Source organism: Ptychodera flava, chromosome 19, assembly GCF_041260155.1.
Source record: "Ptychodera flava strain L36383 chromosome 19, AS_Pfla_20210202, whole genome shotgun sequence".
Classification (NCBI taxonomy): Eukaryota; Metazoa; Hemichordata; class Enteropneusta; family Ptychoderidae; genus Ptychodera; species Ptychodera flava.
In genome coordinates this window covers 34,473,469-34,490,175 of record NC_091946.1, presented here as the reverse complement: position 1 = coordinate 34,490,175, position 16,707 = coordinate 34,473,469, and the positions used below count along the sequence as shown (strand labels likewise).

Here is a 16,707-nt window from a genome sequence, read left to right as displayed (position 1 = left end):
TGCTCAGTAATTTCCTTATCAGTAGCCCTACCACCCCATGCCTTAGAAATAAATGTAACCAATCCATTTGGTGCTATGCCAATGAGAAATTTTACAGTATTGTGGTGTTTGTAATTTGACCATGTTTGAGCTCGAGCTAATAAGTTTGATGGTCTTTCAATAAATACTTCAAAACAATCAATTATAACAGACACCTTGTGTCCAAAGGCCTTCCTGAAGTCCATAGGCATTGTATTCCTAAGGATTTCCCTGTCTGGCCACTCAATTAGTAATCTCAACCTGATATAAAACACATCAATCCATTTATGCCATATTCTTGATGCAGTCATCAATGAGATGCCAAATCTATATGCTAAATCCTGCAAGGAAAGATTTAACCGAAGTCTCATAAACACCAATATCATTTGTTCAAATTTTCCCAATACAGAACGATGTGTATGATTTATATAAGATTCACATAAATTAAATATTTGCATTAGAACTAAAAAATTAGGAAGGCCAGTATAGAATTTAGTTTTTTCATTATTTGCCTGGAACGCTTTTTGATCTAGTTTAGTGTCCGATACTTTGTCTCTCAAATTATATAATTCAGCATTTACTTTCATAAAATCTTCTCTCATCATATCAAGTTGACAGCCGGTAAGTTCAGTCTGACAGCCGACACTGACACATTTGGGAGTACCATTTCCTGTAATAAAACAAAACAGAAAATACAAAGTTCATATAAAATAGGCTTTCAGCAAAACTTTGATTCTATATTTACTTTCAAAATTCAGCCATTATCATGGTAGTTAATAAGGTACCAAGATATTCTACCAAGATATTCATATATTATGACACACCTGTCAGAGGCTATCTTCATCCCATGCCATGCGAGCAATCATATCTACTGTGTAATGATATATTTTTCATTGATCCTAGTTTTTGAAAAATACCAGCCCTCAGGTCCCCCCCCCCCCATTATTCATGATTCTGTCAATACCACAATGTACCCACATAGACAAAAGAATATATATGACCGTTGTAAAACATTCATTTATCAGACATTTTTACAACAAACATGTTTAATGCTTTTATAATCATACTGGATTTGTATTTTACAAAAAAAACTACAATTTTAAACGAGATCAATGAAGGTACCTTTTTGAGATATTGATGTACCACCAGTTATGTTGTTTGTTATGTTCTGAAGACTATTCTCCAATCTCAACCTCTTATGAAATTCGAGTAGTGTCTTGGCTCCTTCTACATGTCGTCTCTTCATATCACGATGTTTCAGTCTACATTCTCTCTCTCTACCATTTCTCTGTGGAGTACTCTCCGTTTCTCGACCAAGTGTGAGATTGACAGTTGGTGCCCAATCGACGTCATTTTCCTCAAATAGTTTACTAGGAAAACCTACAATAAAGTAATCATTTACTTGTCAGACACTGCTGAAGGACTGAAATACAAATGTAGAAATTACTACTAAGATGGGTTCGAACGTGCTACAACTAGTAGCATGCATTGATCAAGTAAATAAATCAGAGTGACCTTGACATTTGTAAAGCTCGCGCTACATTGTTTCAAAATGTAAACATAACAAACTTGTGCGAAGTGCACGCGTACTGGTTAAAATCAACAATCTGGTCTAAAATATGTATATGTGAAATTTACCGAAAAGATAAAAAACATGACTGTGAGTAAAATCAAAGAACATGGTGTCATTCACATACCTTTTACGAAGTGGTCACTACAAACACGAGCGTGAGGAGAAACAACTTCTTTACTGTGCAAATGTAACGGTAATGACAGATTTCCTAACCATCTCTCACGGCGTCGTTTACTTATCTCCTTGACTTCGAGCCCTTGTGCACAACTTCCTTTGGTATCCTAAAGAATCTCTTACTAACATCCCTATTTGATCGATTTTTGCACCCGTGAACATAACAAGTGTCAGGCATTTTGCGTGGTTACTGAGTACGTACATGGCGTACCGCAGAGGCCTGCGTACGTACGTCGTCTGCATTTGCCCGTCAGCTGGGTAGCCGTTATACCATGTGACCGGATGTGACGTCATTTGATATCAAAGTATATGGGCTGTCGAGACTGACTATGTACTATTTAATGATATTTCCTGAGCCTCTCAGAAGATCGCCAAATAAACTAACTGGGTATTCATGGTTTGTTTGCCCGTCCGAAGAGTGGAACAAAGAAAAATCGCTGGTTTCCAGACCGGTGTGTGTAGCGACCGTGTTGACATCTAGGAGGTAAGTACCCTCTTTAATATTTCGTGTTTTTTTGTATGAATTGTGTAATATAGTGATAGCTTCCGACCCCTGGCCCCAAGACCTAAACCACAGTGCCTAAACCCAGTACAGTAGTCAGCAAGGATTAAACTCGTTGCAGTTTTTACTCACATTTTCGTCAATTAATTGTACATGCAGCTGACCTGCATGTACAATTTCTGGCTCTCTCCAATCTCAATTCGAACGTGAAATTCATTTAGGTGACACAACCTTCATTGAAATCTTAGGTCTTTGACATTCGGATCCGATAGTGATGCGAGTATCTGGAGTTCCCTTCGTGTGGCCACCTCTCCGCCCACACACAAAAATCGTCGAGGAGAGTTGCGGGCTACAGAACTGCAGCAACTGTCTATCAATATATGTACGAAATTAAAAGTCTAACTTGTCGGGTTTTTTTTGCGGATTTCACAACATAAACTGTATATTTGGGGATCATCTGAAGTGTGTGTTTTTTCCATAGTTGATGTTGAAACATCAAGGATCAGGTTAGCCCTGCGTACGATGCTGTGTGTTCCGCTACAGCTAATAGCCCCGCTCACCACAGCCCTGCAAAGACCCGTACGTAGAGTTGGTGACTTCAAATCCATTTTTGGACTTGACGTAAAAAGCCAAATTACTGCCGAAATTCAGCGTTCTTGGGCCCAAGTCGTATCCCTGCCTACCTCAGCTACTCGATTCTTTTTTCGTAAATAACCGTCGATGTCGCGATGTCGGCAACTCTCTCGCTAGCCCTGCGTACGTACGCAGTGTACGCTGTGTGTTAGGAACGCACACAGGGAATGCACAGCGTACACTGCGTACGTACGCAGGGCTAGCGAGAGAGTTGCCGACATCGACGGTTATTTACGAAAAAAGAATAAAAGACTGGCATTTTTGGAAGCGATCGAGTAGCTGAGGTAGGCAGGGATACGACTTGGGCCCAAGAACGCTGAATTTCGGCAGTAATTTGGCTTTTTACGTCAAGTCCAAAAATGGATTTGAAGTCACCAACTCTACGTACGGGTCTTTGCAGGGCTGTGGTGAGCGGGGCTATTAGCTGTAGCGGAACACACAGCATCGTACGCAGGGCTAGGATCAGGTATGATGCGATGATGTCCACGGTTATTACATGATGTGTATGCGATAGTATACACACAACACGCCGGTCATTTTGAAGCGGCAAATTTACGATCGCTACCAATTTGAATCGTTTGTGTTACGAAATTTAATTATAGAGTTCTTTCTTGGGATATTTTGCAATCAATGTGATTTCATAATTTGGTGCTCCGGACTCGCAGCGCTGGGTTTGGCATGGCGGGAAAGTCAGCGCGCTGTGAACAATATGCCCGGTACACGATGTCAAAGTCATGGTGCGAAATGTACGTGTGTCATATCTGGTAATAAGAGAAAACGGCCCCACGATCGATCGTCGGACATCGAGCATGTCGAGCGCACCGACACGTAAATAGTCTCGATGGGAAGCCAGCTTGTACCCGGAAGAGAAAAGGAACGTAATCAATCCAACGCTCGCGAAGGCAGGATGTGTTCGGTGATAAGAAATTAATTCGTCGAGGGGAAATGTGCGCCAAAAATGCGGTCCTACTAAATATACTGCCCAGCGCTGCCCGGCACGAAATACGAGAGTCGGTTATCATAGGAAGACCAAATCTACATACCACAGACCACTTACTCTTATCAAAAACCTAAAAAGCGAAAACTGAAGCCCCAAAATGTCGATTTACTGGTCAATAGTTTCGTCGTTCGTAAGCTCAGGCTGCCCAGCACTGTCAGTCGCTAACCGGCAACACTAGAGCACTGCCCGGCACGAAATAAGCGCGTCGGTTATCATACGAAGTCTATATCACAGCCCTATATGTACCACAGACTACTTAAAAATGTGAGCGTCTTCATCTCATTGACGGTATTTTTGCTAAATGGGTTGAAGGGGCCTTGAAAATTTTTTTATCCTCCACGGGAGGGGGGGGTCTGATATTTTTGCTGGTTAGTGAGGGGGGATTTGAAAAAAAAAAATGACTAAAATCCAAATTCCTCTAGTCCCCCCCCCCCCCCAATCACATTTTTTTTGTGAATGCAGCCTTAATACCCTTGTTTAGTAAAAAACCCATAGTACCCAAATCATGAAAAGTTATTTGGGTGTCGCTTTCTATCAAAGTATATTTCATATACACATTACTCCAAATCCTCCCCGTCCGCAAAAATCAGAGTTCATATTTGCCGCATTTTGGTCATGTGACATGAAGTCACGTGAGGCCTTCACATCCAGTCAATGTTGAGTCTCCCAACTCCTCCACATGTGCAGTGACCCGAAAGTGTCTCCAGCTATGGTTTAACATTGCGTTGCCGGTAGCTGCAAAATCACAAGTCCGAGTGGATTAACCCAAACAAAGTCGGGACGGATTGTACTTACGGGAAAATGTCTTGCATGGTACAGCCCAGTTACGTTTGTCATGCCGAATACGATTACGAGTGTGAGGAGAAACTGTGTACGAGACAAGTCGGGCCCCCGGCCTGCAACGAACCTGCCCCCCACTTTCCGGCCCAACAACTCGACTCGGCTCTCGCGGTTGATGACTTAAGGTAAATAATTAGTTAAACATACTTCTGTCCTACACGTATGTTTTACTTCGACGGTTTACAGGTTCTGTGTGCCATGCAAAGACGCTCGATTGATTTTGCAAGCGTACACACGTACGCTTTCTGCAGCCAAACTCTGACGTCTGCATGTAAACAAAAGATGGCAGCAGCAGCACAACAGTGCTCGGTGGCAGGTGACGTGCAGCTAGTAAATTCCGATCCGATTCTGCTAACTGGAACGACTTCTGGTGAAGATAAACCGAAAAAGAATGATATCTACGACAGTTAGATTTTTCACTTGGTGAAATTTTGAGACTGCGGCCATGGTCACCGGGGTTCAGCTGGGGGCGGAAGGTAAACAGGGTCATGTCAACGGGCAAACTACAGAAACTACCGTCACATATTTTTCATCTTGCATGTAGAAAGTTACAGAAATAGAAAAGACAAGGTTTGCAATCTTGATTGTCAAAAAAAATAAAATAAAAGCGATCATTATGACGTTTTGACTATTGAAAGCGGGGCCGTTTTGACCATTACAGGTGGTGCCGTTTTGACTGAGGAACCGTAACCTGACCGGGAAATGCGGGGTCGCGTTCGTGTTGGGATTTGTTTTGTTCGTAGCTTCTGTCGTTTGCTGTGAACTTCTCCCGTCCGGTTTGTCACAGCTGGGTTTGTTCGTTCACGCCGCGCCATGCCAACACTCTCACACAGGTTTACGTGTTTCTGTACACACACTATTTCAACACGGGACGATATTTGTTGCTGTGTATTCGATTTAAAGGGGAACGATACCCAAAAATTTGGTGTTCATCAATGAAAAATGGAAAACTGGTGCGAAATCCGTATTTGTTATTCACTTTCACCCAATATTAGAGAGTTCAAGCAGGGCTTACGAGAACGAGACGAGAACGACAACGCTCATGTGACGTCATCATTCCATGCTGCGCGTCATCAAAACTTGTGGAACGCTACACCCTGTTTCTCGTCACTGAGTCGTTTTTTACGTGAAATAGGCAAGTTTCTCGTTATCAATTACGAGAGCATTTTTAGGCATGATTTTGACAACGTTATTCATTAATACTTTTCTGAATTATTCTGTGATATAAAAATCATTCAATTCCTGTAAAAAGAAGCCAATTCGATGTAAAGAAAAGGCGTACGAAGTGTTTCAAGGGGAGTGATGAACGGCAGGAAGTCGATCGATGACGATAGCAGACGACTCACTCGTATGTGAACACATCGCTAACGTTAAAACTGTGTTTTTGTCCGATTTTCTTGAACTACGCTTATCAAAGATTGTAATTTTATTGCTGGATAAACTATTCGAAATTTTCAGTGTCAGGTTGTACTGAAATGTTTACCCTTTATTTGCCGTGTTCTGCTTAATCGCTTATTGCACACCCGTGAACGAGTCGGTGACGAGAGGACGCGTTCGAACGCCACTCGTTCTCGTCTCGTTCTCGTAAGCCCTGCTTAAACTCTCTATTAGCGCGATGGCGACGCTTTAAAAACCTTTGTTTTTAGGCTATAGTGACGTCAGCGACTAGGGAAGCCCTACAAGTGCCAGTGCAGTGCACAAGCATGTTGCTGAAAAGATCAGCCTAAATTTTCTGTTTCTCTAAACTGTCAAGGCTGACTCTGCATTGAATTCAATGGGTGCTTCCACCCACTGAATTTTACACCATTACAAACGAAATGCGCACTTTCTTTCTGCGCTTTGAGTAAATTTTTGAGGACACCACCCAGCTTAAAATGCGCAATTTGCGTAATCTCGCAGTCGAGAGAAAACACTGAACATATCACAGACTGTACCGCTGCTGGAGTTGAAACTGCACTGATTGACTTTTTGATTAGAAAGAGAATAAACTATACGGACACATAAAAATACTCCATGTTGCTGTCATGAATACCAGTAATAAAAAATGACCACTTTATCATTACCTTGGTGTTATGTTTTGCAGTTACAAAATGAGGTAGTGTTCCTTAAAAATCAACAAAAGGGTAGAACGACAAATTTTTACAATTCTTTTCTCAAAACAAGGAATGAGAAAATACTAGTATTCTTGTGATATAAATTGGGACCCCATATTTTGATACAGGACCCCCATTTTCTAAAACCAGGAGTCCCAGGGACTCCCAAAAGTGAAAAGTGATGTAAACCCTGTGAATGAGTCATTTAAAGTTACAAACTTCCTAAGGCAATTGATACCATTGATTTTATTGTTTTTAATAGGTTTGGAAATCAGCTTAAGATTGAAATGTCTTGCAAGCCACGTGTAATGGTAAGTATATTAACTTTCTATAATGGAAATTTTGTTCATAAAATATGGCAAACATATTTGCAGTTTTTAGCTCACATTTGGCACGCCATTGTGAGTCTGTCTGTCAGGATATAAAACTTGAGAACCACAACACCTACACCTACATTTGGTTTTCAGTCTGTAACTGATGCATGACAAACAATTTCTTTCGGGGGAGAGGGGGCAAGAGAGGGGAAAGAGGAATGATACTTTGTGGTCTACACAGATAAACATCATTGCAGACATTAGTGGTTTATTTAGACAAAGCAATGTCGAGTCCAACACTGCAGTTTACAGTATCTTCACAGGTCTTTTGAAGTAAGGTATTAAAATAAAATACTTTTCAAACAAACCAAGGTTTAACTTATTATAAATGCACGTTTTCTTTTTTTAAATAAATGTCCCAATCAAGTTATTTCTCCTGAGTGCTACATTTGTATACTTGATTTCTCGATGAAAACATAACCCGGGATGACTACATTTTTTACCTCCACTAGCACAGATAATGATCAACAGCATAAATCCCACAATGACATGTACACTGTAAAATATAGCCTGAATTTGACAGGGTTATGATTGAAAAACTGTTTGTAACCACTGTTTCTCGACTTACATTAAGAATGCAGGACAAGAAACAGACCTATTCAAACTAAGAATTCTCTGACAAATACTGAAATGTGTACCCCTATAAACTATATACTGTTGGAAAGCCTTAAGGTATGTGGCAACTCGGCTATGCTCACATAACCGTCATTGTTTACATAAGAATCAGGTGACAGGGAATTTAAATACCCTTTCAAAACTCAGTTTTCCCCACTTTTTAGCTCCGCTGTCAGCGAGCGGAGCTTATGAGATAGGTGGACTGTCCGGCGTCTGTCCGTCCGTCCGTCGTCTGTCAACATTTTTTTCAAAAATCTTCAAATTGTGCTGTATATGCAGGATAGGATTTTTGGGGCAAATTTTGCCATTTTTGGTAAAAAATATTTCAAAAATCTTCTTTTCTGAAACACTGGTCTAATTGCTTTAAAATTTTGTACGCAGGTTCCTGGGGGTGACCTCTGTCAAGTTTGTCCATTTTGTGGTGAAATATGCATATTTGTATTTTTGGTGCAATTTTTTCGCATTTTTGGTCAAAAATCATTTTCACTGAAACCACTTGTCAGATTTCTTTCAAATTTGGTGTGCAGGTTCCTAGGAATGACATAAGTAACATATAGTCAAATGTGCTGGTATACAAATGTATGGAGGATTTGATTTTTCGGGCAAATTTTGCCATTTTTGTCAAAATTATTTCAAAAATCTTCTTCTTTGAAACCACAGGTCCAATGACTGAAATTTTATGTACATGTTCCTAGGGATGACCTTAGCCAAGTTTTGTTTAAATATTGGTGAAATTTGCATTACTGTAGTTTTGGGGCAATTTTTCTGTTTTTTTTTTTGTCAAAAATCTTTTTTTCTGATTTCTTTCAAATTTGGTGTGCAGGTTCCTAAGGATGATATAAATAACATGTAGTCATATTGTTCTGATATATGGAGGATTGGATATTTTTGGGAAAATTTTGCCATTTTGGTCAGTTTTTTACCAAAAAACATCTCTGGAACACTGGTCCAATTGCTTTAAAATTTTGTATGCAGGTTCCTACAGATAACCTTAGCCAAGTTTGTTCAAATTGCAGTGAAATTTGCATATTTCTTTTTGGGGGCAATTTTTCCTGTTTTGGTCAAAAATCATTTTTTCGGAAACTGCTTGTCAGATTTCTTTCAAATCTGGTGTGCAGGTTTCTACTGATTTAATTAGTAATATGTAATCAAATGTTCCATGTCAAGATCTCCAAACATCTAAAAGTTGCTTGAAATACATCTCAGTCAGGTGGCAAACATTCAGATTGTCATCTCAACCTGCATATAGTTCCTGCTAGCCAGTTCATTTCTGCAACTGATTACAGCGGTATGATTGGGTATGATTCAATTTTCCTGATTGAAAATTGATCAGAGGCTTGCATCAGAGATCCGAGATACACTTTTTGAAGCATATGTCAACATTTATCACATAAATTTCTGTCAGAAATCTTACAGCATTACCACAGGAAGAGGGGAAAACTGCTTGTTGGTAGAGGTTTTGAATTTTTTGTCACGTGATCCTTATGCAAATAATGATGACGAAATGTGCGCAGCTAAGGTGCCATGTATCTAAGCTTTCCAACAGTATACAGTTTATATGGGTTCCTATCTCAGTATTTGTCAGAGAATTTATAGTTGGAAAGGGTCTGTTTCTTGTCGTGGAACCTTAAATATTTCCAAGATTTTTGCGAGAAACAACAATCGCTTGTTTACATATTACTACGTGTGCAATGCGGAAACACAGAATTGCCAAGGATTCAGATTCAGAGCATGTATTGAGCAGTTTTTGTCATGAATGGGCAATTTTTGGCTCACATTTGGTATACCAATGTGAGCTTATCATATAAGGTGAATGATGGCGTCTGTATGTATGTGTGTAAATTGTGTGTGCGTGCGTGCGTATGTATGTCCGTCAACATCAAAAACTCCAGAACCGCAGCATGTCTCAGCTTGATATTGGGTGTGTACATGCATCCTGGGCTGTAGATGGGATTTTGTACAAATGAAGGTGATTTTGCCCAAATTATGCAAATGAGCTTCAAAAATGTGAAAATGGTAAAAAATTAATAACTCAAGAACCACTGTTCAGATTGCTTTGAAAATTAATATGCAAGTACCTTACATGTAGGTGGCCCTCAAACAGACTAATGTATTTTGTGAAGACATCTTGAATTTTCTATTTTTGCTGAATTTTGTGGTTATTTTCATTATTTTTGGTAAAAATTCATCTTCTCTGAAATGGCTGGCCCAATTTCTCTCAAATTTTGGTTTGATGTTTGTAAGGGTGTTACCCTTCACATGTGTAAATATCACAACAAAATTGGCAAAATTAATCTTTTGGGGAAATTTTTATCATTTACAGTGTTTTTTCTTTAAAGCGCTTAACCGACAGCTTTGCTATTTGATATGAAAGTACCCTGGGATGTTATTAGATAAATTTTATGCTTGAAATGTTGGGAAACCCCAAAATTTGTATTTTTTGGCAATTTTCCAGTTTGTGACTTTAAATGATCTATTCTAACCTAGGGTATGATGCGAGACAATAATGAAGACTGAGAACACAATTTTGTCATATTTGGTGTCAATTTGTAGTGAAATTTGATCTGAGGGTAATTTTTTGGTTGCAGACCAATTTTTACAATTTTCCCATGTAAGGCACAAAAGATCTGATGAATGTTTACATTCAGCATAGTTTCAGATGTCACAGTGACTTCCTGCTGTGCATGGGGGAATTTCTTGTCTCTGGCACTCCATGAACAATGACTTTGAAATTGGTTTGTTGTACACAGTGTTGGGACAGCATCAAAAGTTCAATTTTTCATATGAAAACTTAATCCTTTTGCACCCAGAAAAGCTTTCATTGTAAAATTGCCAGTATTTATATTTTGAAGCAAGTGGATGTGTTGTGTGTGACTTCCTTTGTTCTCTAAATTGGCCATACATTGTTTGTTTACTTTGAATTCACTGGACTAAGAAAGATCATGGAGCATAGCTCAGTTTAAGTTGGTTAATTTTATAGAGGGAATGATGGGTCAGGAGGAAAACTAAGGGGATAAAGTTTTTCATCTTGTATTGAACTTTTGATGTTGTCCCTAAGTTATTGAACTCATGACAAAAGGAACATTATATTTTGGGGGTAACTTTTTTCTTTTTGTCTCTTTTCTTTTGGAATCACCCATTATAAATCTCAAAAACAAAACTGTAAATATAAATCTGGTATTTTGGGAGGTCATTGGTTGTTTTGAGTCAAATATTACTCCCAGAATAAATTGCCTAGGTTAATTTAAACTTGACTTGTAAACAGCTTGTATTTTTGTAATTAAAACCAAATATTATGTCTTGTTCAATATCTTGCTGAAAATATGACAAAATTTACATTCAGTATATTTCTATAAATATTTTTTCACTTTTGATAAAAATTTTGAAACATGTCTATTCTAAAATTCAGAATTAAGAGTTACAAATGTCACTGCAATGGATTTTTGGCACTGCTGTAGGTATTTACATGTATATTACAGGTACTGATCAAATTTGTCACATACAAGTATCTGGATTTTGTATCTACAAGTTGTTTTCTGATATATATAAGTATTAAAACCCATTCTGCAAAAAATGTGAGCGTCACCTTCTCATTGACTGTATTTTTATAAACTGTATTTGATCACTTTTTGAAGCTTCTCTTGTCCTCCTTAAAGAAGACCCCTCTAGGTTTATATGAGATGAATGACCATGTAATCAGTTAGGCAGTGTGTCGCTATAGATCACCATGTGCTTATCACAGAGGAGATATTTATTCAGAATTTTGTAACCGACTGAACACTGTCTTTGAAAACATATCTACAACAAGAACAAAAGCACATTTTTTCATTTTTTCACAAATTATGGGTTGTTTTGATTGTAGCCAATACTTTGCGGTCACAACCATTTTGACGCCACTTTAATAAATTTGCAATGTTTGGTATATTGAGTGACTGCCAATGTTTGGTTGTCAAATACTATAAGATTGCATGTAACTTGTAAGGACACTAGAAACCACTGAGCAATTATTCTGATTATCTTGGAATATTCAGGAATTATTGTTAAGAAACCAAGTGAAATAATGTAAAATAAATAGAATGTCATAATGTTTGAGTTTTGCAAAATATTAATGCCATAAACGTCCACGACTAGAGAAAGGGTTTTCATCCACAATCTACTCTCTTGTATGTCATTATATTGGACCTCCCTCAAAAACAAGGATGTCATAGGAAGTCAAACAGCATCGGTCACCTGATTTAAAGGAAAGGGTGGGCAAGCATGATTTTAACACCCAAGTCTCCAAAGCATGGTTATAAAATACATGTCATTTTTGCCAACACAAGTTATGCCTTTTAACAAAAATCCAGGGGGAAAAAAGCTACTTCCTTAGGGCTTCATAGTCAGTGGGGGAAAGCTACATGAACAAACCATTTTGCTGCGGTTACATCCTGCTCTATTGACCCTATAACACATATACTGTTGACTGTATATCTGCATATCTATTGATTACATACATATCTGCAACAACAACGGTTTACTCTACAAGGGCTCCGGAGCTCTCGCCCATACACTATGAAGCCCTATGGAAGTAGCTTTTTAGTCCCCACAGACAAAGTCCTGGGGGACTTACCGTTTGGGTCATGTCTGTGTGTGCGTGCGTCCCTCAATCCGTGTGTCTGTCCGTCCGTCCGTTCACGCAGATATCTCAGACATGCCTTGGTCAATTTCTTTCAAACTTTGCACAAGGATAGTACTTACCCTATGGCATACAGATGCACGTCGTTGGTTTCATGTTACAATCAAAGATAGCCGCCTGGCAGCCATTTTTTTTACGATTTTTTCACGTTTAGCGCTATAACACAGACATGTCTTAACCAATTCTTTCAAATTTGGTACAAGGGCATTGATCTATGTCATACATATTCATGTTAGGTTTTGTTGTGATATGATCCAAAATAGGTGCCTGGCGGCCATTTTGTTACAATTTTTTTGTGTTTTAAGCCATACATGTTCATTGTAACACAGATGCGTCTCAACCAATTTTTTTCAAATTTAATACAGGGGCATGATCTTATGTCATACATATGTGTGCTGATTTTTGTGATGTGATCCAATATATGGCGGCATTGCGCCCATTTTGTTATGATTCTTCATGTTATAAGCCATAAGTCAGTCTGGTCTCAAAAGATTTCTTTCAAATTTGATAAAGGGGCATTGATTTATGCCATACATGGCCATAGCCATTTTGATGCAATTTTTTTTCACGTTTTGAGCCATAACTCAACTGATTTCTTTTAAAATTGTTACAAAAACAGAGACCTTTGTCATACATATGCTTGTGGATTTGATAATTCAAATGGACATTGTCTTCTGCATACGTACAAAGATCTGTGTTATACATATGCACATGATTAATTTTATGCAATTCGATCACACTGTCCTGTTCAAAAGCAGCTCACCAAGCCTTTGTCATGTTGCAGCCTATCAAGTTGTGTGTCCACAGTTGACTGAGACTATAGCAATGTGTGCCCCCCCCCCATAGCAACCCAACAAGATGTGTGTTCACATTTGTATAGCAGCCCACCAAGTTGTGCACATGTCCACAGTTGTATAGCAGCCTATCAAGTTGTGTGTCCACAGTTGTATAGCAGCCTACCAAGTTGTGTGTCCACAGTTGTATAGCGCAGCCACCAAGTTGTGTGTCCACAGTTGTATAGCAGCCCACCAAGTTGTGTGCCCCAGTTGTATAGCAGACCACCAACATTGTGTGTGTCCACAGTTGTATAGCAGTCCACCAAGTTGTGTCAACAGTTGTATAGTAGCCCACCAAGTTGTGTGTCCACAGTTGTATAGCAGCCTACCAAGTTGTGTGTCCACAGTTGTATAGCGCAGCCCACCAAGTTGTGTGTCCACAGTTGTATAGCAGCCCACCAAGTTGTGTGCCCCAGTTGTATAGCAGACCACCAACATTGTGTGTGTCCACAGTTGTATAGTAGCCCACCAAGTTGTGTGTCCACAGTTGTATAGCAGCTTATCAAGTTGTGTGTCCACAGTTGTATAGCAGCTAGCCTATCAAGTTGTGTGTCCAAAGTTGACTGAGACTATATAGCGATGTGTGTCCCCGAAATAGCAATTCCAACAAGATGTGTGTTGACCGTTGTATAGCAGCCTATCAAGTTGTATGTCAACAGTTGAAAAGCAGCTCACCAAGCTTTTGTTATGTTGCAGCCTATCAAGTTGTGTGTCCACAGTTGACTGAGACTATAGCAATGTGTGCCCCCCATAGCAACCTAACATTGTGTGTCCACAGTTAATATAGCAACCCAACAAGATGTGTGTTCACATGTATAGCAACCTATCAAGTTGTGTGTCCACAGTTGACTGAGACTATAGCAATGTGTGCCCAGTCAGCAATCTTTGTAATCTGTTGAATTTATGACAAAATTAGTTCAGATACCTTTTTTGGGCAATTTCTGTCAGTTTTGGTCAAAAATAGGTTTCTCCGAAAGTACAAGTACAAACGCTTTGGAATTCAATTTTTAGGATGTCAGAGTTATCCTTATTGTAACTAACCAATATCATGTCGAAAATACTAATGATGTATCTTTGAGGCAATTTTTCTCATTTTTGGTTTTAAATATTTGATTACAAAATACACCAATCCAATTACTTTTAATTTTGGTTTTACTTTTGAATTAGTTTGTGGGTTTCTGAGAGTATTCTCATAATATATGAAAAGTAAATATTAAAAGTGTAGTTTTTGGACGATATTATCCTTGATTATTTTTAATTTAAATTTTATGCAGCTTAAAACAATATTTGCCATTTAATTAGGTGGCAGCTGTGAGTAATGTTTACACAGAAATTCCTGGCTATAAATAGACTGGTGTTCTGGTCATGTAAACATAGGTATAGATAGTCCAGAAAAAGTTTCAAATGAAGAAAATCTTGGGGAAAATTTCTTGATTGCTCTACTTTAAAAGTAATTTATGTTGTAAGTTTAGTGAAATATGCAATCATAGCTGAACCAACTCAACTCACACAGAGCAAAATTTAGCATATCTTAGGAATACCTTACAGTAGATATTTTAATCCAAACTTTAAATTTACAAGGAGTTTTCAAATTACAGATTATAAGTACATGTATTTACTCTTTAGTGATTCAAATGTGAACTAACGCCGTATCATTGGCGGTATTTTTTTGTGTTTAGCGCTGTTACACCAGGGCTCGAAATTCCTGGTAGCCCCGCGTCCACAGACTACCAGTTCTTGCCTGGAGGCTACCAAGTGTCACAGCTGGTAGCCCATTTGGGCTACTGGAAGTCTTTGGCTTTTACATTGACTGAACACCAAGGTGGCCCGCTTGTATATATATTGATACATTTTGAGAAAAAAGAACAATAACACCATCAGCAATAGTTATTTACTACATACAATGTATCAAAATGATGAAAGGATAGTTTTGAAAAGCCAGTGATCTTGATAGTGTGTACCGCAGTGCGCGTACTCATGTCTGTATTTTGACTACACATGGACGTCTCTGGGCCTCACCATTATTTTAGGAGGGCCCGTAGCATACAGCTGAGCTGAGTGGCATGGCACGATCAAGTCGCCCTTTGAATATTGACCCTAACCTCTCTAAAAAATATGGATTTAGCTTTCATTTTAGCAAAAATCATATTCAATCACAAATACTTTAAACTTTTGGGATTTTCAAACCTGTAAGCTGGTGATCAGTGATGGACTTTGCAGCAGGAAGGACTTGACCCCTCATTTGCATGTTATAATCAGACATGACCTCAAAGTAGTTATCTACATGTATTGATCCCTTGGTTTTATCTTATTTGAAATTTAATAAATTAATTGGAAGATGATTACAGTATTCTTATTGAAATCATGAGGCAAAATAAAATTCCAAAATAATGAGAAACAATGAACTGAAGTGGTCCCAGCTTTGATGTTAGTACTTATCATGTAATTTTGTAATCCTAGACAATCAACAGTGGATAGATCGAATGGGAAATTTGTATATGACTTTGTGATAGCCAAACACTGAAATAATTGTAACTAATTGTGAATTACCAGTTCATGCATGGAATTGAATTATTTATCCAAAGAATAACTGGCCTGGGTTAGGTTTTTGTTTAAAAAACATGTATAGTAATATTCAGGGTTTTACATGACGCGCATTTCTGCGTCCTTTACGCATAAAACCGGACCCAGGACCCCTCAAAAACTAAAGTACGCGTCCCTTCGGACGCAGAAATATCTGTTGCTGGTGTATATCTCGCGAAGCCGCTGAACACGTAAAACACATCCCAGTAAACCTTACCGACCCCATACTTTAATAGAATGCTCCGTAGTGCATTGGCCTCCACTGTTTGATGACCAATGGTACCGCGGAAACAAATTTCAAAATGTAAACTGATTCTTAATTGGTCGATTTCTTGTTTGCGGCGATCAATACATGTTTATATGCATCATGGCGGGTCGTGTCAAATACCCAAAACAAGCCGATCTGCGAAAGTTTTTCGACAGCCGCAGCAACCGGCACGATGTAGGTTTGGTCGAGGCCGAAACAGCAGCTACGCCATGCGATACTGATACATCAGATCCCCGGCCAAGTCAGCAAAATTACGAACATTCAACAGAAGTTGGCTCAATAGATTTAAATGGCTTCGATATTCTGAAGAGCGAAACGTCATGGAATGCGATGTATGTTTGAAATCGAATGTTACATGCCCGTTCACGGAAGGTTGTTCTAATTTTCAACATTCAACTCTCACTCGTCATCAGGACTCGAAAAGTCATCTCACAAGTGTTAAAATCCTAAGCTTGCGGTCACAATTTACTACCGCTCGCAAATCTGCAGAGGACCGGCAGGTGCAGGGTAAACGAACTCGAGG

The 16,707-nt window shown here is 38.9% G+C and overlaps 1 protein-coding gene and 1 long non-coding RNA gene across 3 annotated transcripts in view; one reads left to right on the top strand and one right to left on the bottom strand.

Annotated features, from left to right (window-relative positions):
- Window positions 1-7: 7 nt before the first annotated feature.
- Window positions 8-2,108, bottom strand: LOC139119352 (uncharacterized). Its single transcript, XR_011548907.1, has 3 exons — window positions 1,716-2,108; window positions 1,141-1,398; window positions 8-688 (listed from the first exon to the last, which is right to left on the bottom strand). It is a non-coding gene; the product is annotated as an uncharacterized lncRNA (long non-coding RNA).
- The window catches only part of LOC139119351 (uncharacterized), a 53,641-nt gene continuing 39,022 nt past the window's right edge, over window positions 2,089-16,707 (top strand). The window contains exons 1-2 of one of the 2 annotated variants that reach the window (XM_070683131.1): window positions 2,089-2,249; window positions 7,096-7,144. In XM_070683131.1, coding sequence (XP_070539232.1) covers window positions 2,095-2,249; window positions 7,096-7,144 — 204 coding nt within the window. In that variant the 5' untranslated portion in view covers window positions 2,089-2,094. Of the gene's footprint in view, window positions 2,250-4,537; window positions 4,866-7,095; window positions 7,145-16,707 lie in introns of those variants that run through there. The other variant, XM_070683130.1, reaches the window with a different exon arrangement.